Below are 24,770 nucleotides of genomic sequence, written 5' to 3' on the forward strand. Positions count from 1 at the left end.
GGTAACCAAGGCGTGTCTCCTCTGCAGGATCTCGAGCGTGCGGGAAAGCCGGACACCCGGACCGGATCTTCGTGGTGGAGTTTCGGCCCGACTCGGACGCTCAATTCGTGTCGGTGGGAATCAAACACGTGAAGTTCTGGACGCTGGCCGGCGGCGCGCTGATGTACAAGAAGGGCGTGGTGGGGACGCTGGAGGACGGCAGGATGCAGACGATGCTGTCTGTCGCCTTCGGTGCGGTGAGTTCGCCGCTTCGCCCCGGGGCCCCTCAGGAGCGTCGTTCAGTCGAAGCACGTAAGCTGACCGTGTCTGTGTTCACGTTTGCAGAATAACTTGACGTTCACAGGGGCCATTAACGGGGACGTGTACGTGTGGCGAGATCACTACCTGCTGCGGGTGGTGGCGAAGGCTCACACCGGGCCGGTCTTCACCATGTACACCACCCTGAGAGACGGACTCATCGTCACCGGTGGAAAGGAGAGGCCGTGAGTCACACGCCGACCGCTTCACCTGTATCGAGAACCATCTTCATAATACAGATTTTATTAAAAGGATGTTTATATATGATGTCATGAAAACGGGACCAACCATGAGTTTGGAAGTTTTCTACTTCCTGAAAGCCGCCAATTCTCTGTGGACGGACGTCGCCACAGAAACAGAGATCAGCTGATCTCTGTGTGATGGCCTCATTCGTGGTCCTCTGTTTAAGCTGTTTCAGTCTGCAAGCTCCTTTGCAACCCAACCTCCTCTTTCGTGCTGTTTCTAGTTTTTCAGTTTTTGTTTTCTCCTTCGTGGAAAAAATGGAAAATAAAAACTGTGTGTTTGTGCGTCAGGACGAAGGAGGGCGGAGCAGTGAAGCTCTGGGATCAGGAGATGAAACGATGCCGAGCCTTCCAGCTGGAGACCGGGCAGCAGGTGGAGTGCGTGCGGTCGGTCTGCAGAGGCAAGGTGAGATCTCGACATCCTTTCCCCGCTCCTCCTCCTCCGCCATCACCCGTCCGTCTTCCTCATCGCCTCGGCCTCTCGTCTTCCTCAGGGTAAGATCCTGGTGGGGACGAAAGACGGCGAAATCATCGAGGTCGGGGAGAAGAACGCGGCGTCCAACCTGCTGCTGGACAGTCACGCTCGGGGGGGAATCTGGGGTCTGGGCGCTCATCCAGCCAAAGATCTCTGCATCACGGCGAGCGACGACGCCACCATCCGCCTGTGGGACCTCGCCGACAAGGTGCATTCATACATATGTCAGTGATTGGAGTCCAGGCTCTTTAGGACGGTGGTGGTGGATGCTGGGGTGGAGGAGGGCTAGAAACAGCAGGCGCTGCTGCAGGTTTGCGTGATGTGGTGCAGCGAGGGCTGGTTAAAGAAATCTTCTCTCTCTGGTTAGAAACTGCTGAACAAAGTGTGCGTCGGCCACGCGGCTCGCTGCGTCAGCTACAGCGCAGACGGAGAGATGCTGGCGGTGGGGATGAAGAACGGGGAGTTCCTCCTCCTCCTCTCCAATTCGCTGAAGATGTGGGCGAAGAAGCGAGACCGCAGCGCCACCGTCCAGGACATCCGGTAAGAGAGCGAGAGCGGGAGCGAAGAATGAAAGCGCTGGATGTTTGTTTGACTGAACTCTGTGCGCAGCTTCAGTCCCGACCGGCGGCTGTTGGCGGTCGGCTCCGTGGAGAACACGGTGGACGTGTACGACGTGAGCGCAGGGCCGACGCTGAACCGGCTGGTTTACTGCAGCGACATCCCCGCCTTCGTCCTGCAGCTCGACTTCTCTGCTGACAGCTGCTACGTACAGGTACACCCACAGCTGGAGGTCTCTTCCTGTTAGACGGGGGCTCTTCCTTCCCACAGTCACCAGGTGCTGTGATACAACTGCTCTACATGTATATGTACACAAAAAACACACACACCCTACAAAACCCCCGGGCCATCCTCGGTCCAGCTACAGATCACACACACACACACACACACTCGTTCTGCTGACGCGTGCATCACAATCTCACCTGCAGGTGTCCACGGGAGCTTATAAGCGGCAGGTGTTCGAGGTTCCTTCTGGAAAGCTGGTGAGCGACCCGATCGCCATCGACAGAATCACCTGGGCAACGTGGACCAGGTAACGCACAAACACGGCTCATGGTCGCCCGCTCGACCCCCGAGCTAACCCGACAACGAGCCGCGGCGCTGACTCGCCCTTTCTGTCGTCTCTTCTTCAGCATCCTGGGAGACGAAGTTTTGGGGATTTGGCCTCGAAACGCCGACAAAGCTGACGTGAGCTGCGCGTGTGTGTCTCACGGCGGCCTGAACATCGTCACCGGCGACGACTTTGGATTGGTCAAACTGTTCGACTTCCCCTGCACAGAGAAGTTTGTGAGTTTGTGGCCACGTCTCATTTATTCAGTATTAGTTGTTCGGAGGTAGGAAAGGAAATAAATGAAGGAGTCGAGGAGTCGAGGGCTTCATGAGCACTAACGGAAAGAAACAAAGTCACAAGTTTGAAGTTAAACTTTTGACCTTTTGATCTCTGAGGATATCAAACTTGTGTAGCTGAGGGTGTTTGTAGGCTCAGGTTCAGTTTATTCTTTGTATCCAGGACTAAGTTGATTAAACGGACGCACGTTTGCTTCGTTTCCGTCTGCAGGCCAAACACAAGCGCTACCTCGGCCACTCGCCTCATGTGACCAACATCCGCTTCTCCCACGACGACAAATACGTGATCAGCACAGGAGGAGACGACTGCAGGTAACCCGATCACCGATCAGTAACACAACCATGCACTCAGGAGAGATTAAACTAATAAAACTGTTTTTATTCTCTCTGACTACAAAGACAAGATGCTGCGACGGGCGCATGAACCTTGGTTTTCACACGTGTGTCTTTATTGATGGTTTCGGAGTCAAACGCCTTCTAAACAGATTCTTACAGCAGTTACAGTCTCACCTGTTTTCCACCTGTTTTTGCTGTGAGCCTGTAAATGTAATTCAAAGTGCTCGCTGTTAAAATATCTTCTAAGATTAGGAAAGTTATGACTTGTATCCAACACTTCTGTTCGTGTTTAAGAGATTTCAGGTAAAGTTTAAATAGGGGCGGGCTTTACGTTTGCGTAATACCGATCTGCACCACAAGGTGGTGCAACAAGCCCATCGATGTTTTTTTAACCAGTTTAAACTTCGTGTTTAAAGCAGAAGAAACTGGGACTAAAAGGAAGATAAAGCGCAGCGGTCGCAGGGGCAACGCTGCCCCCTGGTGGACAAAGTCTTTGTTACAGTTTGCAGAAGTTGACAACACAAAATTCCTTGAATGCCTGTTTGTGTGTTTCAGTGTGTTTGTGTGGAAATGTCTGTAAACACTCGGATCCACAGCGCCTTAAACAGACCACAAGTGGATCCAGAGGGAGTCGAACCCACAACCGGCCCGAGCCTCCAACGCCACGTGGGCCAGACTGCGACTAACCCTCCACGACGGACGGATGCATGGACGTGAACACAAAGCCTCGGGAGAACCCGCGGACTCTATCAGCTGATGTTTACATGTTTGTCGTTTTCTTTTTTGGTCACATGGTGAAAAAAACATTAAAATTTGTGCAAACAGGTTCATAAAGTGAGGGAGCGCACAGCTGTAAACCAATCAAACGACAGACCCCTCCCTCACTTTGGTCAACCACACGCTCAGATTTGCACGTCAGTGCGCCCCCTGCAGGGCTCAGCGGGAACCTTCCTGATGGATCACATGACTCAGAGGATCCATCAGCTGGTATCTGACCAAAACCCACAGGATGACCTTGTTGGACGGTTTCTGCCACCTGCTGTTACCCATAAGGCCTTGCGTTGGGTCGTCGCAGTGGTTTGAACATTTAAGACATTCCAGTCGGCTCAAAGCTGCTGCTTCCACAAAACTGAGCAGAAATCAGAGTTTAAGGCAGCTCTAACTGAGCCGCGCTGAAGGTAATTAAAACGGCTTCAAACGAATGTACGGAGGCCCACAAGTGTCACACAAGAACTATTTCTCTAACATCTTCAGACGCAAACGGTAACCTGAAGATACTCGGTTACATTCAGGGGTTATTTTGGCAATAAGTCATTTACGATAAAATTCACACGCATCTGTCAAAGTTTCAAAGGAAACAGAAACTATAAAAAGAGACGTTAAAGTTAAATTAGGAGGAATAAACGCAAAGACACAAACGGCACAGCAAACGAAATTAAAATGTCATTAAATTAAAGAAAAAGAAAAGACTAAACTAAAAGATTTATTACATCGCTCTGTTTTCTTTTCTTTGAGGTGGATTCATTTTTATCTTCAAGTAAAACACAAAAGTCTTTGTTTATATAAAAACGAAACACCGACATGAAGCAAAATAAAAACTACGAGAAACAAAATGAAATCACTACAGGAGGGGTCAAAGGTCATGCTGGTACGTTGCTCTGGTTTCTGTTTGGTTTTGATGCAATCAGCATCTTATTACGTGTTGTTGAAATGAGCCGATTCGAGCGGGCGTTCTGGTCAAACTAAGATTTCTTTATGCAGAAAACAGAAACGTTAAACTGCTTTATAATAAAAAATAATCGAATGCAGTTTCATATTTACAGAAACTTTGTGAAGTTTGTCTGAAAAAACAAAAAGTCTCACGGTCACGTTTCATGTCAGCGCCTTCACTGCATCTGTGGTTGGACATCGTCACACTTAAGTGCCTTTCCGGATCTTTCTACCTGTGTTTGTTTCTTTTGGACGAGGTTCATATGCTCGATTTATTTGTTTTTAATCCATAATTGAACTCGTGTTTTCTTTTTTGTACTCTGTCTGGTGCTACACTGAGAATGTTCATCCAAAAATGGACGTTTAAAAAAAGAAGCTTTTTGCTTTGCTGCTGCTTTTTGTTTGAAAGACGTGAAACATCCAAAGCTTCGTGATCGTACCAACACGCAGGAAGAGATATTTGGAGACGTGTTCATGTTTCTCGGAGCGTGGACGAGTCTGTGTGTCGGATTATTAACGTGTAACTGTCGTGAAACGTGTCAAAGAGTCTGTGTGTGTAACCATGAACGAAAAAAAACCTGTGAGAAACCAACCGACTGCTGACTCGTTTATCCACACACACACACACACACACACACACACACACACACACACACACACACACACACACACACAGTATTGACCCTCAAAGCTGAATATAGATGGATATGTAGCTCCTTAGCAGCTTATAAAGTTTTGCATATAAAAATATATTACGTAGTTTTTGCTCTGTCAAATTGTATCTCGCCCCTGCAGCGGTCTATCCTTCAAGCTCTCGCACGTGTTGATGGCCCGGATCTTGTTCTTACTGTTCAGCTGACTCCTCAGGACTTGCCCCTCTGCAGGTACTTGGTGGTTGCAGCTTTCCTAGCGGCCTCTTCATGGATCCCATTCGCCTGTGGGATCCCCAGGTACTTGTAGCCAGTGTTGCCAACTTAGCGACTTTGTCGCTATATTTAGCGAGTTTTCAGACTATGGGCTCAAAATGTGGTCATAAATATTTTGTACTTGTAAATCGGTTTTGTACTTGCAGATTTGTGTGTGTAAAAAAGATTTGTGTGTGGACTTAGCCAAAAAACCCTGCAAGTTACAAGTACGAATTTTGACCCTATTTTCCTTCCTTTCATCTGATTGGTCAATGTCATGTCAATCACAAATGTAACAATCCAATCAGAGAACAGAGGTCTGGCTGTCGGAGGGGCGCTTTTTTTGAACTGCAGGTCCTTGAAGGGAATAAATGCCCTTTTACATGCCAACCCAGCGTTTTCCTTCATCACCACGAAGGAAAACAGTCTGTGGTCGTCCGAGTTTGGTGATTTTTGTGTCACAGGTCTACGTGTTTAATACAGGGACTTCCACAGCCTTTTCAACAGCGCTGCGGACCGCGGGGTGGGGGCGGGCAGTGTTTTGGAAATGACAGTCTTCATTACAGTCTTCGTTATGAATTAGCATACATGTTTTTATTGAACATTTGAAGAACCAGCAAAAAAAACAGAAACTCTTGTAGTTCACATAAAGTCAGAGATAAAAACAACAAGGAGCAGGTGCATCTAGTGCAGGTAGAGCTGCTGCAAAAACCCACAGAGCCCAGCAGCCAGCAACAAATTCTGGATCCTTTGCTTTTAGTTAGCAGTTAGCATTAGCAGCACATGCTGCGTCCGATGTGAAAGGACTTTTATGCTGCGCACTGTGACTCATAGCAATGGTCCCGGGTCAGCCCTGACTTTGTGTTAAACTAATCCTAAAGTAATGATGGTGTTTCTAACCACTGATATAGCACAACTTTATCCTTTCAACAGCTGCTGAAAGTTAGGGGACCTAGCTGCTATCGGATATTTATATAGAGATTACCCTTCAAGGACCTGCAGTTCAAAAAAGCGCCCCTCCGACAGCCAAACCCATCTGTCCTCTGATTGGATTGTTTAATTTGTGATTGACATGACATTGACCAATCAGCTTAAAGGAAGAAAAATAGGGTCAAAATTCGTACTTGTAACTTGCAGGGGTTTTTTTGGGCTAAGTCCACACACAAATCTTTTTTACACACACAAATCTTTTTTACAAGTACAAAACCGATTTACAAGTACAAAATATTTATGACCACATTTTGAGCCCATATCAGACCCCTTAGCGACTTTGTTTCTAAAAAAAGTCGCTAAAAAGGACGTGAAAGCACGTATCGCTTTTACTCTCAACAAGCAGCGGGTGCTGTAACGCAGTCAGTTCTTCTTTTACTCTTATGCTGTTTTGTGGATCACAAGGTTTAAAACTACTTATAAACACACACACACAAAGTAACTCCACCAGAGTGCCTTTTCGGGTCACTTTTGCCGGTCCAAGCCCGGGTAAAGGAGCAGGGTTGGAATTGTGACATTAAGAAAAAACAATAATTGCTAAAAGAAATTTAATTTGTAGTTCTAAATAAACTCTAAATGCATTTAGGACGTTTTTTACTCACTTTATGTCTCTTCCACGATGTTATTTCTCTCTCCAACAACATAGGTTACAATTAGATTAGCATGACCAATTATGCAAATTAGGCGATGACGTCATTTAGCGACTTCTAGCGACTTTTAGGACAACCAATAGCGATTTTCCTTACTGAGGAGTTGGCAACACTGCTTGTAGCTGTCCTGTATGTCTGCAATGTTGGCTTCTGGTAGTTTGAGCCCCTCGGCTCTGAACCGCGGTAAAGTGAGCCGTCATTTGTGAGCCGCGGTCAAGCCAGCCGTCTCCTATCCGCCGCATAAATTTCCTTGCGCTTTTACACCAGTCTTTACGGTAGCGCCTTTTCGCTTTATATCCTGATTGAAAGCCTAGACTCGAACAGTCACACGCACACGCGCGCACACAAATTACAATGGAACAGCCCAATACAGCCATCGTGACAGTCTGGTTGCATATTCAAAAATTCATTAAAAATCATTCTTAAAAGTCGATGCCAAGCTTTCAACACAATCCTCTTCTCGGACACCTACTTTACCTCTGGGCCAGGTTTTACCCAGATTTACTTTAAATAGATCATTTCGTGTCACCTACCATTACAATTCATTCCAATTGCCCTTGTTTGTTACAGTTTTTTCTGAATGCTTAAACCCTAACTGTGATTCCTGTAGCACAATCTCTAAAACTATTCAGACTTATAGCAAAACCACTCACTGAGTTTGCAAAACTAAAAGCACAAAAACTGCTTCGCACTCAGTTTGCAATTTTGTAACACACACTTTGCAAAACTGTAGGCACAATTCACTGCACAACACTCAATTACCAAATTTCCAACACACTCCTAGCAAAAGTATACACATGTATGGCTATCATTAACACTAATTTGCCAACTGTCTGGCACACTTTCACATGTGAAAACTTTTTTAGATAATTAGTTCACTTTGCAATCAGCCTAAGCACTATAATACAGGTAAGCTGTGTGTGCGGAGTACAATGGAGGGAGCAGAAAGAGTGAGAAGTAGAGGAGGCCGAGGAAGAGGACGTGGAGGTGAAGAAGTAGGATGAAGAGGACGACAAGGACAAGGAGGAGCAAGAGGAAGACAAGGAGGGGGCAGAGGAAGGGTAGGAAGAGTAAGAAATAGAATTGCTGATGACATCAGAGCTACAATAGTGGACCATGTAATCAACCGTGGAATGACCCTGAGGGAAGCTGGCCAACGGGTCCAGCCTAACTCGAGCCGCTACACTGTAGCAAGCACCATAAGGACATCTTGAAATGAGAATCGGTGAGTACAGTCACTTTGCACAAAGATTTGTAGCACTGCCATATGCCAATGAGAAACACACCAATACCATTGATGTAAAAATACTGAAGTTGTTACTTTACAGAATTGCTAGATGACCAGATGCTGGGGCAGAGGAAGCATGTTCACTGCAGACCAAGTAACCCATATAGTCATTATGACGATTGCAAATAATCCTATACTTGGAAATAAACACTTGTGTTTGTTTTGATGTGTTTGAATAAACACCAGTACTTGAAGTTTGGATCCCTCTATGCTTATGGATCTATGACAGAAGTATGAGCTCAAACTGACATAGCCTACCTTGTGCACAGAGAAAGCAAAAGCCAGATGTGTTTTGTATTCATACCATCAGTGTGCAGTTGGCGCATTGTGTGCTTAGTAGATGATGGCTTGTGTGTACTGTTTGATACGGAAACACCATTTTTACGAAGGTGTGGAGAGTTAATCTAGCTGTGTTTGCTTTTGCAAGAGAACTACAATGTTTTGATGATTGGGTGACAGGTTTTCTTATTTGTGTGAAGAGTTTTGTAAAATTAGCCAATAGTTACAAAAAATGTGCTTAAGCAATCAGAAAAAACTGTAATGTGAGGTATACATTCGTCATGTTTCCTGTTTTAAGAGTCTGTTTTCCTTTCTCATGTTCAAGTCTTGGGTGTACCCCTTAATATTTTATCTCATACTGCTGGTCGCCATCATGTTCAGGTCTGTAGTAGTGTTGACATAGTCACAGTAATATTAATAACAGTCGTATTTTAGTCTCGCCCATTTCAGGATTAATTACAGTTATTGTAACCTATTGCTTTTGCCTTGTTGTATGTTCAAGTTTCTTCCATCAGCCACAATAAAGGGCTCTCTTTTAGTTCATCACAGTTTTGTTGTCCTCTATGTCCTGCTCTTTAGTCTGCTTTTAAATTACATCATCTCACCCGCTGTATAGTAAGTAAAACATATTCCATTCTAAACCTTGCGGTAATCTTTAGGAACATATTTTTAAAAACTGAAACAAATTGAAAAATATTTTTTCAGAAGACTATTTGTAGTGGATTCATCTTATCAATGAAGTAGAGTTTCTGAGCAAATATAGATGTCTATGTTGTTGTTGGACCTCAACTACTCAGGATGATTTTTAATCAATTTTTGAAAATTGACATAACTGTAGTGTATTGGCTGTATTAGATTGAATATAAATTTCCTGTAATTTTTGAGGAATTTTACAGTGAATCTGGCTGAAACTTGGCACACAGGTACAGTAGGTGTCCCAGAGGAGGGATGTGTTGAAAGTTGGACCTCAACTATTCAGGATGATTTTTAATGAATTTCTGAAATTTCCATAATTGTATTGACTGTATTGGGCTGTTCCATTGTAATTTGTGTGCGCGCGTGCGCGTGGGATATAAAGCGAAAAAGCGCTACCGTAAAGACTGGTGTAAAAGCGCAAGGAAATTTATGCGGCGGATAGGAGGCGGCTGGCTTGACCGCGGCTCACAAATGACGGCTCAGACTACCTTCCTTCTCTTTGTTATCATCCGACTACACACTGCTGTAAATCCTGGCGATGTGGATCAGTGAATCGAGGTCTCGTTCACTATTGGCATACAGCTTGATGTCATCCATGTACAGGAGGTGGCTGACAACTATAAATATATAAATATATATATGTATATGTATGTATATATATATTCCAAGAACCGAACTGTGAATTGTGTGTGTTGTTGCACCCCTAATATATATAAATAAAAAGGGGAGCTGGACTATATATATAAAATATATTTATATATCCGATCAATAATAAGACTCTTTATTCTACAGTATATCCTATATTTATTCTCTATCGTACCGTCTTCTCTTCTTTCCTACCACATATTTAGCTTGTTAGCATTAGCTGTTAATGCTAACAGTTACTTTTCCTCTCGCAGCAGTTTTTGACCCTTTACCTCCTGCCAACACTTTATCTACTGTTTTTTAATCTCCTATCAATAATTTGTTCCCGAACCCTCCCTGCGTTGAGTCATTTCTTATCATCGTCCATTATCGTGAGCTCTTATGAATCAGGGATCCACTCCCCGTGTAAATGTCATGGACAGTCATGAAGGGTGGAGCCTATCGCAGCTGTCTGAGGGGGAGAGGTGGTGTACACTGGACAGGTCACCAGTTTATTTTAGGTAATTAATGGGGATGATATGCATAAAGGATTATAAGGAATAGAAGTGAAAGATTGATTAGGAAGTCATGATAATAAAAACATGGGGGGTAAAAGTGGTGAGGGGATGATGCAGGTTTACAGACTCTTCATCAGCAGGAGGGAGGAGGACGCGCTCTGACGTCAGAGAGACTCGAGCTGGAAAACAGACCTGATCTGATCCAGATTAAACCTGCGAAGAGTTCAAAGTTTCTTTCTCTCCTGTGAGCCGTCTGCTGACTGCAGTCACACCTGGTCTCAGGTGGTGATAACTCAGCCCGTTCAAGAGCACAAACTTTCTTCACTTTCACACAGACAGGTCTGACTAGTGTTTTCATTAGACTCAACCAGAGCTCATCCAAGGTCTGTCCCAGAGACAGACTTCAGAGAGCACAGGAGTCGTTCTTCCACAAACACGGGAATCATCCGGGACATGATTTTATGCAACCAACGATGCGTAAGAAAAACAAAGCCTGTAAATGTAAAACTTTAATCAGTAATCGATCATTTAGTCATCAAACCTGAAAGTGTTGGAGGAGCCAGTTCAGGAGCAGCTTCAGCCTCACCCACAGACAACCTGCTGTGGACGCTCATTTCTGCCACCTTCATCTTAATGTTGATGAGTCACAATCACAAGTTCATCAGTTTATTTTATTTGAATATTTAATTTGAATTCAAATATAACCCAGCAAATTACAACAAATTTTATTTTACTACATATTTAATGTTATAATTATAACATAATTTTCTTTGTGACTGAATGAATATTAAAGATTAAATTTGCAGAGTATTTATAAATATGGGCTGGGTTTAAATTGTCTTCATTTCTAATCATGATTTAAAACCCTTTTAAAGTGCAACTTGATCCAGCTCATCACCAAAGAATCTTGATTTCTCACGAGTATAAAAATATTGTACTTCTTATGCTCCTGTGTGCATTTAGTTCTACATTCAACACATCAAACTGCTGGGAATTTTACTTTTTTTTTTTAAAGTTACTTTCCTTTGTTCCTCTCGTTTGAGCATAAACGGGCTTCCGTATTTAACAAGCAACAGGAAGTGACGGACAGACGAGGAGGCGGGGCTTTCGTCTAGAAGCTTTATTGATAATTGTTTACATCTCACAATGCATTCCACAAACACGGCTCCCGGCTGGAAGCTTTTTATCGTCACAATTGAAGTATGAAGTTTATCATTCACAATTATACTTGCATAACAAACAAATGCGTGAAGGTTTCCCAAAAGTCACATCAAGTTGCAACTTTATTAAGATGACGGCTCCACAGACAGAATGCTTACTTTAATCCCATGGATGGTTCTTTTTAATCTTTTTAAATATTTTCTGATGTTGATGAATGTAAACGTTCCTTCCAGAGTTTGTCACTAGACGGCTGCGATGACGTGGAAATAACGACTTTTATGTAATGAATGTGTTTAAATCGTCCGGCAAAGATTTCTAGATGTTTCTAACTAGAGTTACTCAGAAGCGATGAAGATTTTAAAAGGTAGTACGACCCTCCTCCCTCCCCCCGCTGCCTCATCAGGAGTCAAAGACGTCGTTCGCGAATCCGTCGTTCGTCACATCGAGGCGAAACCGGCGTACCGAGGAACGAGCTCCAAGCTTCAGGGACACGACAGGAAATCACAAAAATACACCGAAAATCAGCGAGAATATTCAGACCAAAAGAAACAAAAACAGAGGCGCCGCCGGCCGCTCGCGCTCGTCGACCGCAGCCGACGCAAAAACGAACCCTTCAGCTGGAAAACCTAAAGTCAAAAACAGAAAACGGATCCCCCGAACCCGGCCGAGGAGCAGCCGACCTCCCACAGCGCGCCGGGTGGAGGGAGCGAGGGTTCGCTCAAGATCCAAATGCGTTTCTTCAAGCGCAGAAACAAACATTTCAAAACTCGACTTTAAAAAGAAAAATCAAACGGGGGAGGGGGACGTGAAAAATCATCGCGCCGACCTCGGAGTCGTCACACGGCTGCAACTTTCCCAGAAAACAAAAACATAAAAGGAATTCTGAACTGGAAAAAAATGTTTTATTATTTTGACAAATGCAGTTGGAAGGGCTGCGTCCACGCCAAACCCCTCCCCCTCCTCCAGCCTTCCTTCATATCCACCCCGTCTCCCCTCACCCACCCACACACCCCCATCCTTCAATCAAATCATCTGGCTCAGGACTTCCTGAATCCAACTCCCACTTCCTGTTTCCGTCACTCTGTCTTGCGTTTCATCCCGGGCACCTTCGCCTGGATCCTGTGAACGAATCAGAGAACAGACGAGCCGTCAGCACGAGAACGAGACAGAAACGCAAACATCAAAGTGGCCGTTAAAGATCAGGCGTCTGGGCGTGAAACAATCAGGTTAAAACGTTTTAATGTTTTGTGTATAATTATGTGGGAATCTCTTTAGCGCAGCACAGACTGATCCCATGGAGGAGTCACACAGCTGATTCAGACTGCAGCTGAGGGGAGTTCACTCTTTACTTCACAGCACGGAGGAAGTCAGCAAAGGGTTTGGAGGGAGCGAATCGATGTGTCCGAGTACTCCGATTACATTGTTCTCCCGTCAGTCTCAGAGACTGAGCTGGGAAACTAACGTGAGCCTCACTAAGAGCAGCCCTGCTGCCTGAAATATTCCTGGATGTATTTGTTGGATTTGATCTGACACAGTTAAGAAAAACGTTTAAGTCGCGCCTTCAGCAGAAACCATGTGACCATCAGTCTTATTAATACGACAACATCAGCAGAAATAAAACTGGAGATAGTGGACGAGTGCATCCACAACTCCAATAATCATGAACAGTGAGCTGACAGCAGCTCCGAGGGCTCACGTTTAATTGGTTAGATTTAAAACTGCACTTGTCTCAGTCTGCTCTGCAGCTTCTCCTAGATATGAAACTACCGACGTCTTCAAGAATACAACACGGCCGCCGCGAGGCCCCCGCCGCGAGGCCCCCGCCGCGAGGCCCCCGCCGCGAGCCCGACCACAGCAGACACTTAATTTAAAAACAGTGGCTTTGTTGGCTTTGACAACAGGAAGTTGCTGTTTTGCTGCTCACTTACTTTCCAACGACGTCTTTGATCTGGTTGTTGACGAGAGCCAGGTAATGGTCGATCTGAGCCTGAAACACACACACACATTAAAACTAGAACGAGCACCTCCATCATCGACGTTCTTTCTGTATTTAACAGTAAAATAACAAAAACAAGTAGAGAACATCTTTACTGGCTGTGGTTTATTTCCCAGCAGTCCATCAAGCACCCTCAAACCTGCAGACAGAATGGTGCATTGTGGGTAAAATGAGCCCTCACCTGGTGCTTTTCATAGATGATCGGGCAGCTGAAGACTGCGATCACACCTGCAGGAGGAGAAGAGGAGGCGGCTGAGTGTGCTTCGTGTTACTCGAGTATTTTTATGTAAATGAACCTCAAACTGCACTTTAAAGCAGTTCATCTTAACGCGACTTCCTGTTTAACAAACGTTACATTTATCTGTGATTTGACTCCAAAGGATTTCGTTTTGGTCATTTGATGAAGACAGACAAAATCGACCAGTGCAAGTTCCTAAAATCTCCACCAGATGGAGTCAAAGGGAGACAACACACAGACCTCCACCCTAAGACTGGTGACATCATCGCCCCCGCTGTGACTCACCCAGAATAAGAAGAGTGAGGCCGTTGAACAAGGCGCCGACGTAGGTCAGGATCCACATCAACACGGCAAACTAAGAGAAGAAGAAGAGACGAGTCAGCGGAGGCTCGAGAACTTCATGAGTAAAACTAAAGGTTCATCCAGCTCAACTGTGACTTTGTTTCTGATTTCATATTCACAGGAATCAGGGAACAGTGGTTTAACACACTGAAGGGTCAAAGGTTAGGAGGTGGAGTCTGTGTTTGTGAAGCTGTGATGTAAGCGGATGCAGTTAAAGCGTGCCATCTCAGGCTGCAGGCTCACTGAAACACGTGTGACATTTAGTGACCCGCTGCTGCGGTGGGAAAAACTCGGGACAACAACAGGAAGTTGGAGCAGAGGCAGAAGAATAGCGGGGGTATCCCAGAATGCACCCTGTCTGTGAGACATTCCTGAGGCTTGAAGCGGCTCCTGGGGGGATTAAAACTATCAGTTTTTTTACCCTCTAAGGGAATCTCGGCGGCGCGTCTGCCCGCTGAGCTGCAGATCTGTATTTGGACAGCAGGCCGGGGGGTGGGAGGGGCTCAGCGAGGCGACGACAGCCCCCGACAGCTGCAGCGCCGCCTGAACGCTGACCTGCACTCGCAGTAAGTCAGTGCAGGTGCCGCTCATTAACACAGCCTCAAAAAGCAGCGCCCACGTCATGCGGGGGGAGCTGTGGGCGGAGCTACGGGACACTTGCAGAGAAACACGAGCCTTCAAACTCACCTTGATGGAGTCGACCAGGTCCTCGACCAGGAACACGCGTCTCAGGTCACCGATGGTCTTGTTGAGCTTGGCCAGAACCATGTCGCTGTACTTGTGGACCATGTCTTCAGACAGCGCCACCTCCTGGTCCAGATACTGCCTGCAGGGCACAGCAGAGGTCAACACTGTAAAGATATGCTGCAGTTCCTCCAGCGTCCAGCAGAGGCAGCGGTGAGTCTGTGTTTTGGCACTATAGATCCTTTCCCCTTCATACCAGACATTTATGACTCACCCTTTTAAACTTAATGCTTCACGTATGCATTATTAGGGGCGTGGCTTGTCGACATTTGAACCACTTTAGTGCCACTTAAGACATTTACAATATATTTTCCCACATTTTTCTTTTATATCGATGATTAGTTTGAATTTTTATAGAAAAATATAACATCCAAGTTCAACTTCAAAACCAGTAAAACCAGTCTCTGTATCAAAAAAACGTCACGTTCTCTGGTCGTATGAATGGTGGACGCTCGAACTCGCTGCTCAAGAACAAACTGATGAAGTCAGTCAGGCTGTTTTCACGTCGTTACGATAAATAACTCGGCGTTCCCGTCCCTCACCGCTCTGCACCTGCCAAGTCATTCAACTCCAATCTATGAATGCCGAAGCTTCATCTCCTCCTCGCTCACAGCTGAAAGCTCCTCCCGTTTCTCCTCCTGCTGGTTAAATCCCCTCAGGAGGATTTTCCTGGCATTTTAAAACAAACCTTTATTTCCTGTTTTGTTTGATCAAAGATCTGCTTCGTTTTATCTCGTCGAGACAGATTTTATGGAAACTCAGTGCCGATGAAACTGCTCGAGCTTTTCCAGCAGCTCAGAACAGATTTGTTGTTTTTATTAATGACCTTTGACCCTAAAACCGAAGAGGCCAGAGCATCTACTGCAGCTCTGGGTCGACACTGTGTGTCCTTCACTACAGGGAGGTGCTGCAGGTCTCCAACCAGCTTAATTTGCCCTCAGCAGCTCCCGTGGACACACGACTCACCATCTGACACTTTGACATTTTTCAAGAAAACATGGAAAAATAATCAAACTCTGCTAATGTAGAGGCGACTTTATGGACTTCAACCTCTGACAACTCTGCAGACGGGCGGTACTCACTTGAATGGGTGTCCCTCATCTGACTTCTGGATGGCCTGCAGGATGCCTTTGTATATCCTGAAGCAGATTGTGACTGAGAGCAGGGCCAGGCAGATGTAGGAGCACACGCTCACGATGCTGCACACCGTCAGGGAGAGGAGCAGCAGCAGGGCGGCGCCGAACACCACGCCCGTGGTCTTCACATCACGCCAGTAGAGGAGATCCACCACTGCAGCGGGAAGAGCAGCAAAAACCGTCATAGGAGAAGAAACAGTTTGTGTGGTTAGATATTGTAACTAACGATCTGCACGGTGATGCTGTCCTGCTCTCCCCTCAGACCTCCTGCTCCAAAGGTGAATGTCCACACTCATCATGACCACAGATTTCATTATTATGACTCTACAAACATTAAAGTTTTACTGGTGATTCGATATCAAACTGATCAAACATGACCTGACACCAAACCCAACTGTTTCCTTCCTCCTGCAGCTCTAACAAGCTTCCAGCTTTTCTTCCCTGTTTGCATCATTTTCCTTGTTTTTGTCCAAGCGGCACAAACGGATCAGAGATCAGCGACCACGAGACCGTCAGCAGACGCGAGCGGGAGGAAACACACTGACTTTAAAGCGCCTGCAGGGCGAAGCCGAAACCAGATTTTCTGCCCTCTCACATGGACGCTGCATGACATCATCTTAGAGTGGAGCATCCAGGGGTCAGAGGTCACGCTCAGTCTGCCTCATACAGAGTTTAAACCCTGCAGCAGCTGACTCAGACTCTTGTCCGTCTCTCTGGGACTTTGATTCACTTTTACCTCCAGCAGCAATGACTGAAGACACACATCATCGTCATCATGCTCAGCGCTGAGGTTGGGGCCAGGCGTCCGGTGACAGTCAGCTCTGTTACAGCTGCCTGACACATGAAAATATACACGATGATCATTTTCACCCGTCTGTGGTAAAAATGATGCAGAACACAGCGAGAACCTCAGAGCGCTGCGCTCAGTCTGGGTACAACATCACCGTTTATACTGACAGCCTGACGCTGAGCTGCATTAAGGCAGGTCTCACCTGCGCTCCCCCTGGAGCTCCGCCCCCACGCTCCCCGTGCACCTAAATGGCGCTCTGAGTTTTCCTGCAGCGTGCAGGCAGAGCCACGCCGAGCTGGCAGAGCACCAACTTCATGTGTTTCGTGTGTTAAACGTCACTCAGCTGTGAATTTAAACACACTCGAGTCGTGGCAGAAGCATGAACGTGTGCACTGTGACGTAAAATTCCCGTTTTTCTGAATGGAGTCTGGTGGAGTGTAATGGCTACGCTTACTAAGCACATGGCTTGTGTCCGCTTGGGGGCGTGGCCTCCTGACACCTGCTGCAGGTATCGCACTGCAGAGTGAAAGAAAATGCTCTGTCCCTGCTGAGCTTCACGTTAGACTCTTACAGGCTTTATTATCACTGCTGAAAACAATCAGCAGCAGCATCAAACTAAAACACTAAAATAAAAAATCTGCAGGTTCCTGACTGACAGGAAGTCCTCCCTTCTCTGACGGGCGCTGAGAAGGCGAGCGGGGAGGTTAGCTCCTCCTGAGCGACAGCTGAGCTCATGACCTGCTCCGAGCACGCTTATATTTCATCAGGGAATTCCAGGCAGGTCAGCGGACAATATTAGAAGTGAAAGAGCGCCGGGTTTCCTGCAGGCTCGCAGACGTTTCACTGCAGCAGGTCAGGGAGAAGAGTTCAAGTGCACCACAAAGCACCGAAGAATAAACGGCGCCATTCAGAGTCACCAGATAACATGCTCTGTGATAAGGAAGCAGCTTTAAAATGCAAACGGATCCTTCACAGTGAGACGACGGGCCGAAATATTCCAGAAAATGAATCCGTATCATCAAATGTTCAAACATTATCCCTGAAATTTTATATTTCATCAGAGGAAAGCAAGCAAACCGGAAAAACTGAAAAGATCCCAGACGTCTGCCTGTTGCTCCGCTCAGGTGAGCCTCAGCTTTACCTGCTGCCAACAGACAAAACCCAATAACTCCTCCAGCAGAGTGAAATGTCCGTCTGCTTTCTGAAGCTTAAGGATAATCAGTTTGCTGTCAGACGTGTGAACAAGAAGCAGAAGCAGTTAAAAGTTTGAGAAGCTGAACCAGCAGATGATTAAATGCAACGCTCAGAAATAAAGATTTAAGGTTAAGAAAACGTCACGAGGATGAAAATCATCTAATCCGACTTTAATAGTTTCTCAAAAGACCAAAATATGCAACAGATACAGTGTAAATAATGACGATGAATATGTGACAACTTGATTTAGGAACAGTAAAAATGTTTAAACACATTTCAGCTACGAGCTCGAGTCCAGCCAATAATCAATAATTAACACTTTATGAAAGGACGGCACATGGCTGCTATCCCAGCTCCATCACCATGGTAACAGATGCTGAATCCTGGACCGGAGGTGGTCATGCTCAGAGCTCTCCCGTCCTCTACATCTGCTCTGAGCGAGCTTTAGATTCTCAGCTGAAGGAAAACGTTTTAAACGTGAACTCGGCTTAAAACAGTCGCGACTGCACTGAAGGAGCGCCGCACGCAGCGGGAGGCTCTGATCGCAACGATGAAACGACATCAATGTGTTTCCAAACTGTGTGACGCACAGCTGAGTACAGCCAACCACACACTGCAGATCCAGTCTGCGCAGAGCCAAACGATGCTTCAAACACTGAAGCAGAAAGGCTTAACAGCTGACGGCCGCTGTGGTCACGCCGCTCACCGCGGCCGTCAGGTTCTCTCCATCCAGCCGGGATGAACTTGTTTAGCTGCACCGCTCAGGTTCCCCGGGCCACACGTTCCAGGGCTGTTAGCCTAACAGCAGATTGTTTCAGTGCACGTTTCATTTCTTTTTGTGCGATGACATAAGTGTTTTACGGTCTCCATGCTCCTGACAGAAACACGAGTGAGTCCAACCTCTGCATTCACCCTGCAAACAGTCTGTCTGCTCCTGGGTTTTATTTACAGCTAATCCAGTCTTTAAATAAATTAAACCTGAACTTAAAGTCCAGTTAAAATAATTTGGGTGATTTTTCCTTTATGTAACATTAACACTGCCTGTCCAAGGACACCAGTATAGAAACTACTGTAAATACACCAGACTGTAGAAAGTGTGCTAATGCATGCAGGACAAACTCAGAGTAATCAGACTGTGTGTCGTTCAATTCATTTTAAACAGAAACGCAGAGCAGAAACGTTTCATCAAAAATAAAATGATTTCGTTTGCATTCGTGTTGTTGTGGACACCGCGCACAGTGAGCTTCACACCAGGACTCCCTGTTAGTGTTTTATACTGGCTCTGATGGTGCGTTCACTGACGCCCATCATAACGGCTCCCAAACCCCTTCAGAGACCCACCATTATTTACACAGAGCCACGAGAAAGACGGCTCATCCCGTTTACAGGCTACATGTGGGCTGACAGATGCTACGTTAGCCGACAGCTAGTTATCTCTCTGCTCAACGTGCTAACTCGGTGCTAACGCCGTTAGCAGCCGGTAGACCGCCTACCGTGCGGTCGTAAAGACTCGGACCGAGCACATAACATGAGAAGAGACAGACGGGAGGAGGTGGAGGAGGGTCTGGGATCCAAATGTGTCCGCCTGGCTACATATGGTAGCAGGCGTGCTAGGAGCGATGGAGGCTGGCTAAAAATAGACCCGCATCACAGCGAGCTAAACCCGGCCGCTGCTTTAATCCCCCCCCCCCCCCCTCTCTGACACGGATACCGTCCCCCCCTAAATGTTTTAGTTTTTCTCCCCGGGATGCTCTCCGTCTGTCCCCACCGGCTGCTCGCCTCCTCGCGGGGACGAGCCGTCAAACCGTCCGGCATGACCTCCCGCAGGCGGCCCGGTGCGCCTTCAGTCCTCCCCGACTCAACGACAGCCTTTCCCGCCTCGAAAGGAGCCCCGCTCTCGGTGCTCATGCAAAGGCAAACCGGTCATAAACGCGACGCTAGCGGCGGATGGAGACAGGAGAGACGGTAAACAAAAGATCAGAGCCACACTAACCACATTTGGCGTCCATCTTGAAGCTCCGCTGAGAGAGGTGAGGCAGAGGAGGGGGGCCGGGCATGCGCAGTTAGGCTCTGTCTCACTCACGGACCTCTGCTGGGACAGGTTGAGCCCGCACGGGTCCGCTTTAAACCCGGGACACTCCCCTGCCCGCTGAAGGCAGCGAGGGTCTGGACCAGGAGGTCAAGTTCCTCATGTTGAATATGAACGTTGCACATTTGTGAGGAAAAGACTCAAACTTTCACATTTAAAGACGAACAAAATAACGCAAACCAAAACGAGCCAAAAACGGGCAAATTTACCAGGAAATACGGTCACGGAGAGGGGAGGGGCCAGATTCATGACCAAAACGTCAAAAATATACAAAGAAAAAAGCAAATTTATGAGGAAAGAGAAACGAGGAAGGCCTGTCTCCGTCCAGCAGTGAGGAAGACTCCACACTTCATGCAGTCATTAAAACAACCCTGCCTGAAGCTGACTGCAGGTCAGTACAATGAAACCTCCACGACTCAAACTAAGGAAGCAGAGGTCGGTGTGAAAGGAGCAACAGGCTTCCTAACAAGGATGGTCGCCACAGGAGGAGGCAGCGTGTCACAAGGCTGTGGAAGGACCAACGCAGCTGCAGAGGACAGAAGAAGACTGAACGGTGAGGAATCCAACAGATGGTACATCAGCTCATGTTCAGTAGCAATCCCTGCACCGGTGCATGCTGGGAGAGCTGCAGTTCGTTTGTTCATACGTTACTGATGGACGGCGTGCTGAAGGAGAGCGGCTGCTTTAACGGCGTCTTTATCATTGAGAAACCGACAGAGCGAAGCTCCAGAGTCAGACGATCAAACATCCCGAAGGCTGAAAGCTCAAATCATGGTGAAGGCGACTGAGCGACACGGTGCGGATGGCGAACTGCTCTAGAAATCACGAAAGGAAGTTTGAGCATCTGAAACATGCTGATGCGTCTGACAGGGACAGCACGCTCGTCCTCAGGGTTGATCTGCTGCAGACGCTCACAAACCAGTGAGACTGGAAAAGCCACCAGCAGACCCGGCTCGCCGTCGAGCCTCAGGTAAGACGATCAGACCAACGACAGAGTTCACCTGCTGCAACCAGTCTGATGTTCACCTGCCAGCAAATCGCACTTCTGTCATCCATCACAACGCAGGCTTTGTTTTCTTCATCGCCGTAATCTGATCGATGTAAGGTCGTCACACCGCGGTGGATACCTGCGAGGGTTCAAACAGCCGCCAGCCCGGCATCAGAACAAAACAGAGGCTCTGCGTTTACGCCACTATAAACTCTGCGAATAAATTATTCTGTATAATTACAGGTTGAGCTGGCGGTTTATAAACTCACTATGTGTTAACAGACCTCTCTGCATTGAATCATATCTGTTATTAACCTCTGTCTCTCTTCCACAGCATGTCTTTATCCTGTCTTCCTTCTCTCACCCCAACCAATCACAGCAGATGGCCCCGCCCCTCCCTGAGCCTGGTTCTGCTGGAGGTTTCTTCCTGTTAAAAGGGAGTTTTTCCTTCCCACTGTCGCCAAAGTGCTGCTCATAGGGGGTCATATGATTGTTGGGTTTTCTCTATTATTGTAGGATCTACTGTGCGATATAAAGCACCTCGAGGCTGCTGCTGTGATTTGGTGCTGCATGAATAAACCTGATCGACTGACCCAGCAGCTGAACGTCGCTTTGAGTGTGAAAACACGTCAGTCCCTGCTTCAAAGCTGTGATGATGTACAAGAGGTCAATGTGTATACTGCAATTTTAAAACGGCCTAATGTGACAGCTTACAGGACTTCATGTGATCGTGTAAAAGAAATAAAAGCAGCCTGTCGTCAGGCTGTGAGCTGGACAGCTGCCTTCTCGTCAGCTTGGATGGCGCTCGCTCAGAAAGCCGAAGAATTAAACTGAAAAATGTTTTTCTGCAGGAAAAAATGACCAAAATACTCAAAAACACTTCCTGTTAGGAACCTTTTCATCAACAGTCGAGCTCAGCATCACTCGAGTGTAGCTCGGTCTGATTTATAAAAACGTGCGATCAGACTCAGAGCGTCTGAACCGAGGACGGAGGTGAGTCACTGAGCTGTGTCCTCAGGCTAGCTTGTAACACAAAACTGAGTCAATTCACTGCAGCCCCCCCACCCACACACACACACACACACACACACACACACACACACACACACACACAGCAAATACTGCTTAGTCACAGTGCGACAGCCTCACGGCTACACGTTCTGTCACTTCATGGCCATCGCTCATTAATCTCTCACACACACACACACACACACACACACACACACACACACACACACACACACACACACACACACACACACACACACACACACACACACACACACACACACACACGGGAAGTGAAAGCAGCGCTGTGACCTCAGATGATGCAACAGCAGAAGGACACATGATGGTCAGCAGCGAGCGGCGTGAAAGAACATTTGAGCTTTTGAAACATTAAAGTGAGACAAATATGATTTTAGTTCAACTGCGTCACTGACATCTTCACTACTCGAACATTTACTCTGAAAGGTCTACAAGAACTTCCTGAAAGAGCATCTCGTGCACGGCTGCATCATTTAAATCGAGTACGTCCTCCTTCATGATGCTACAGTGGAGTCATTCTACTTCCCGTTTTATTCCTACAGCTGCTTTGCATGATTCACAGTTCCAAACAACCCTTCTTTATATCTGATTCTGGACCTTGGTACCTGCCTTTTTAGCTCCTCCTCCTTATGTCAACATTGTTACAATTGGCTGCCACCACAAAAAACAGATGGGTGGGGCTTCTGTGCCTGAGATGACCATATTTGGGACATCCCTGCTCTGTGACATCATTCAGATCCAACAGTGTAAAAGAACTATGTTAAACTGAGTGTTTAGAGCAGGATTACTGTAAATACACAGCTTATTATTAAAAACTTCAACCTAGAAAGATGGACGACAGGAAATAAAGGACGCAGTCCACGCCCACTTCAAAGATGCTAACGTGCTAACTTTTCTAGACCAAGGTTCACGTAATGCAGCAGGAAAAACGACATCAAACCGTGCGGTGGTCATATACTTGAATATAATTATAAATTAATAAATGCGTGCCACAAACCAAACCTTAGTTTTCTCCCATCACTAATGAAGTTCGTACGTCACAGCAGTCAACATCAAAGCCTTTCTGTGGTTATCAAACAGAAACCTGAGGCCCAAATTCTTCATTAGTCTGTTAATTGATTAGCTAATCAACACTATTGACTGCAGCTGATTTTTTGTCTTACAGTAAACTGAAACCGTGGCGGTGAGCAGCTCCTGTGAGCGATTACACTGCAGAAAAACCCTCAGACTTTAGTCAGGCTGATGAAATCAACGACTGAACGGATCACCTCCAGCAAAGAGGCGTGTGATTGGTTCAGCTTCATCACTCTGAAATCTATGGACAGTGTTTCTGTATATTTTTACAGACGTGCAGCTTTTCTGTGACCAACTCTAAAAAACATCAAACTGAAAAAGTAAGAGTTGGAAAGTCCTCAGAGAGGCTGTTCAGCCTCTTGTTTTCTCCTTTATTTTGTTGAGATAAAGAAAATGAAGCTTTGGTTTGTCAGGATGAAGACCCGGAGAAAAGAAAGCAATGATGCTTTTTCTGGAGTATTTGTTCTGTAAAGTCTGAAAATCGTGAGAAATGAAAGAACAGCTGGTACAGGAGGTCTGAGCACGTCTCAGGTTCAAAGATACTGTTTGAAAAATGAGAAACGACCTTCAGAACGTAGCAGAGCTCAAAGCTTCAGACCGCCAGGAAAATCCACACCACGGAACCAGTTCACCGTTTTTGGGAAAAAGCTGAAAAGCAGCAAATCCTCAGATTAGAGAAGCTCAAAGCATGAGCTGGATTTTTTTAAACATTTAATCCACACAGAAAAAAAACCCAAAACAAGACGGCCAGAGGGTCAAAGCAGGGTCGAGGACTCTGACAAGCCCACCAATAACAAGCACAGGAACACGATGTTAAAAACTCAGACGGCGAGTGACCGACTGACATCCAACCATCAGTCACCTGCACGCGGGTCACATCAGACACACCTGTGCTTCAGTCCGGAGCCAGGGAAAGGTCAAACAGTCACCACGGTAAAAGCTGCAGCAGGAACAACAACAACAACAACAATAATGGTTTATCTGTTTGTTTATCTGTAGCTCGTGAAAGTGATTGCTCACAGCCCTCAGCTGATGTCTGCAGACCTCATTCGGCAGAAGTGTACACACGGATCTCATAAGACACGAGACTTCGCTCCCAGCTGAGCACACATGATATTAAACAGAGCCAGGATAACGACTAAAATCCCCCAAAACTGAATGTTTCCAATCACACGAGAAAGACAAGCAGCAGAAAACTGGAAAATTTAGTGGAAAATGATTAAAAATGTGAATAAATGTCCAAGATAAAGAAATGTGTTGTTTGTTAAACTGATAATTGTTGAGTTTCCTCACAGAAAGCTGGACATGCTCAGACGTGAGGACAAGGAAACCAGCAGATCGAGGTCCCGCAGCTCTAACACGACCCTCATGTAACGCATGCTGCTGCTGCTCCAGCTCATCTGCATGTGCCCACTGTATTAGCCAATCATTAACCTGCCAGCTAACGTCACCCCTCTCTCCGATCTCCCCTCCTCCTCCTTCCTGCTGTCCACCTTTGGTCACAGTGGCTGACTGGCCGACTGTCCAAAGGTCCCGGAGCTGCAGGGACGACACCCG

General features: G+C 46.4%; 2 protein-coding genes across 9 annotated transcripts in view; one reads left to right on the top strand and one right to left on the bottom strand.

Moving 5' to 3' along the window:
* The window catches only part of LOC309720574 (echinoderm microtubule-associated protein-like 6), a 68,365-nt gene extending 63,171 nt beyond the window's left edge, over window positions 1-5,194 (top strand). For 2 of the 4 annotated variants that reach the window (XM_082557608.1, XM_082557610.1), the window contains 10 exons: window positions 28-236; window positions 325-482; window positions 831-945; window positions 1,034-1,222; window positions 1,382-1,554; window positions 1,624-1,786; window positions 2,001-2,104; window positions 2,205-2,358; window positions 2,630-2,730; window positions 3,310-5,194. In XM_082557608.1, the coding sequence (XP_082413734.1) occupies window positions 28-236; window positions 325-482; window positions 831-945; window positions 1,034-1,222; window positions 1,382-1,554; window positions 1,624-1,786; window positions 2,001-2,104; window positions 2,205-2,358; window positions 2,630-2,730; window positions 3,310-3,334 (1,391 nt within the window). In that variant the 3' untranslated portion in view covers window positions 3,335-5,194. Of the gene's footprint in view, window positions 1-27; window positions 237-324; window positions 483-830; window positions 946-1,033; window positions 1,223-1,381; window positions 1,555-1,623; window positions 1,787-2,000; window positions 2,105-2,204; window positions 2,359-2,629; window positions 2,731-3,309 lie in introns of those variants that run through there. The other 2 variants (XM_082557612.1, XM_082557613.1) reach the window with 1 other exon arrangement.
* Window positions 5,195-11,519: 6,325 nt separating this feature from the next.
* Window positions 11,520-24,770, bottom strand: part of LOC309720521 (uncharacterized protein) — a 32,591-nt gene continuing 19,340 nt past the window's right edge. For all 5 annotated transcript variants that reach the window (XM_082557525.1, XM_082557526.1, XM_082557528.1 and 2 more), the window contains 6 exons: window positions 15,978-16,185; window positions 14,839-14,977; window positions 14,095-14,164; window positions 13,753-13,799; window positions 13,504-13,562; window positions 11,520-12,694 (listed from right to left, as the gene is read on the bottom strand). In XM_082557525.1, coding sequence (XP_082413651.1) covers window positions 12,652-12,694; window positions 13,504-13,562; window positions 13,753-13,799; window positions 14,095-14,164; window positions 14,839-14,977; window positions 15,978-16,185 — 566 coding nt within the window. In that variant the 3' untranslated portion in view covers window positions 11,520-12,651. The remainder of the gene's footprint in view (window positions 12,695-13,503; window positions 13,563-13,752; window positions 13,800-14,094; window positions 14,165-14,838; window positions 14,978-15,977; window positions 16,186-24,770) is intronic.

Source organism: Aulonocara stuartgranti (assembly GCF_965226115.1).
Source record: "Aulonocara stuartgranti genome assembly, chromosome: 13".
Lineage (NCBI taxonomy): Eukaryota > Metazoa > Chordata > Actinopteri > Cichliformes > Cichlidae > Aulonocara > Aulonocara stuartgranti.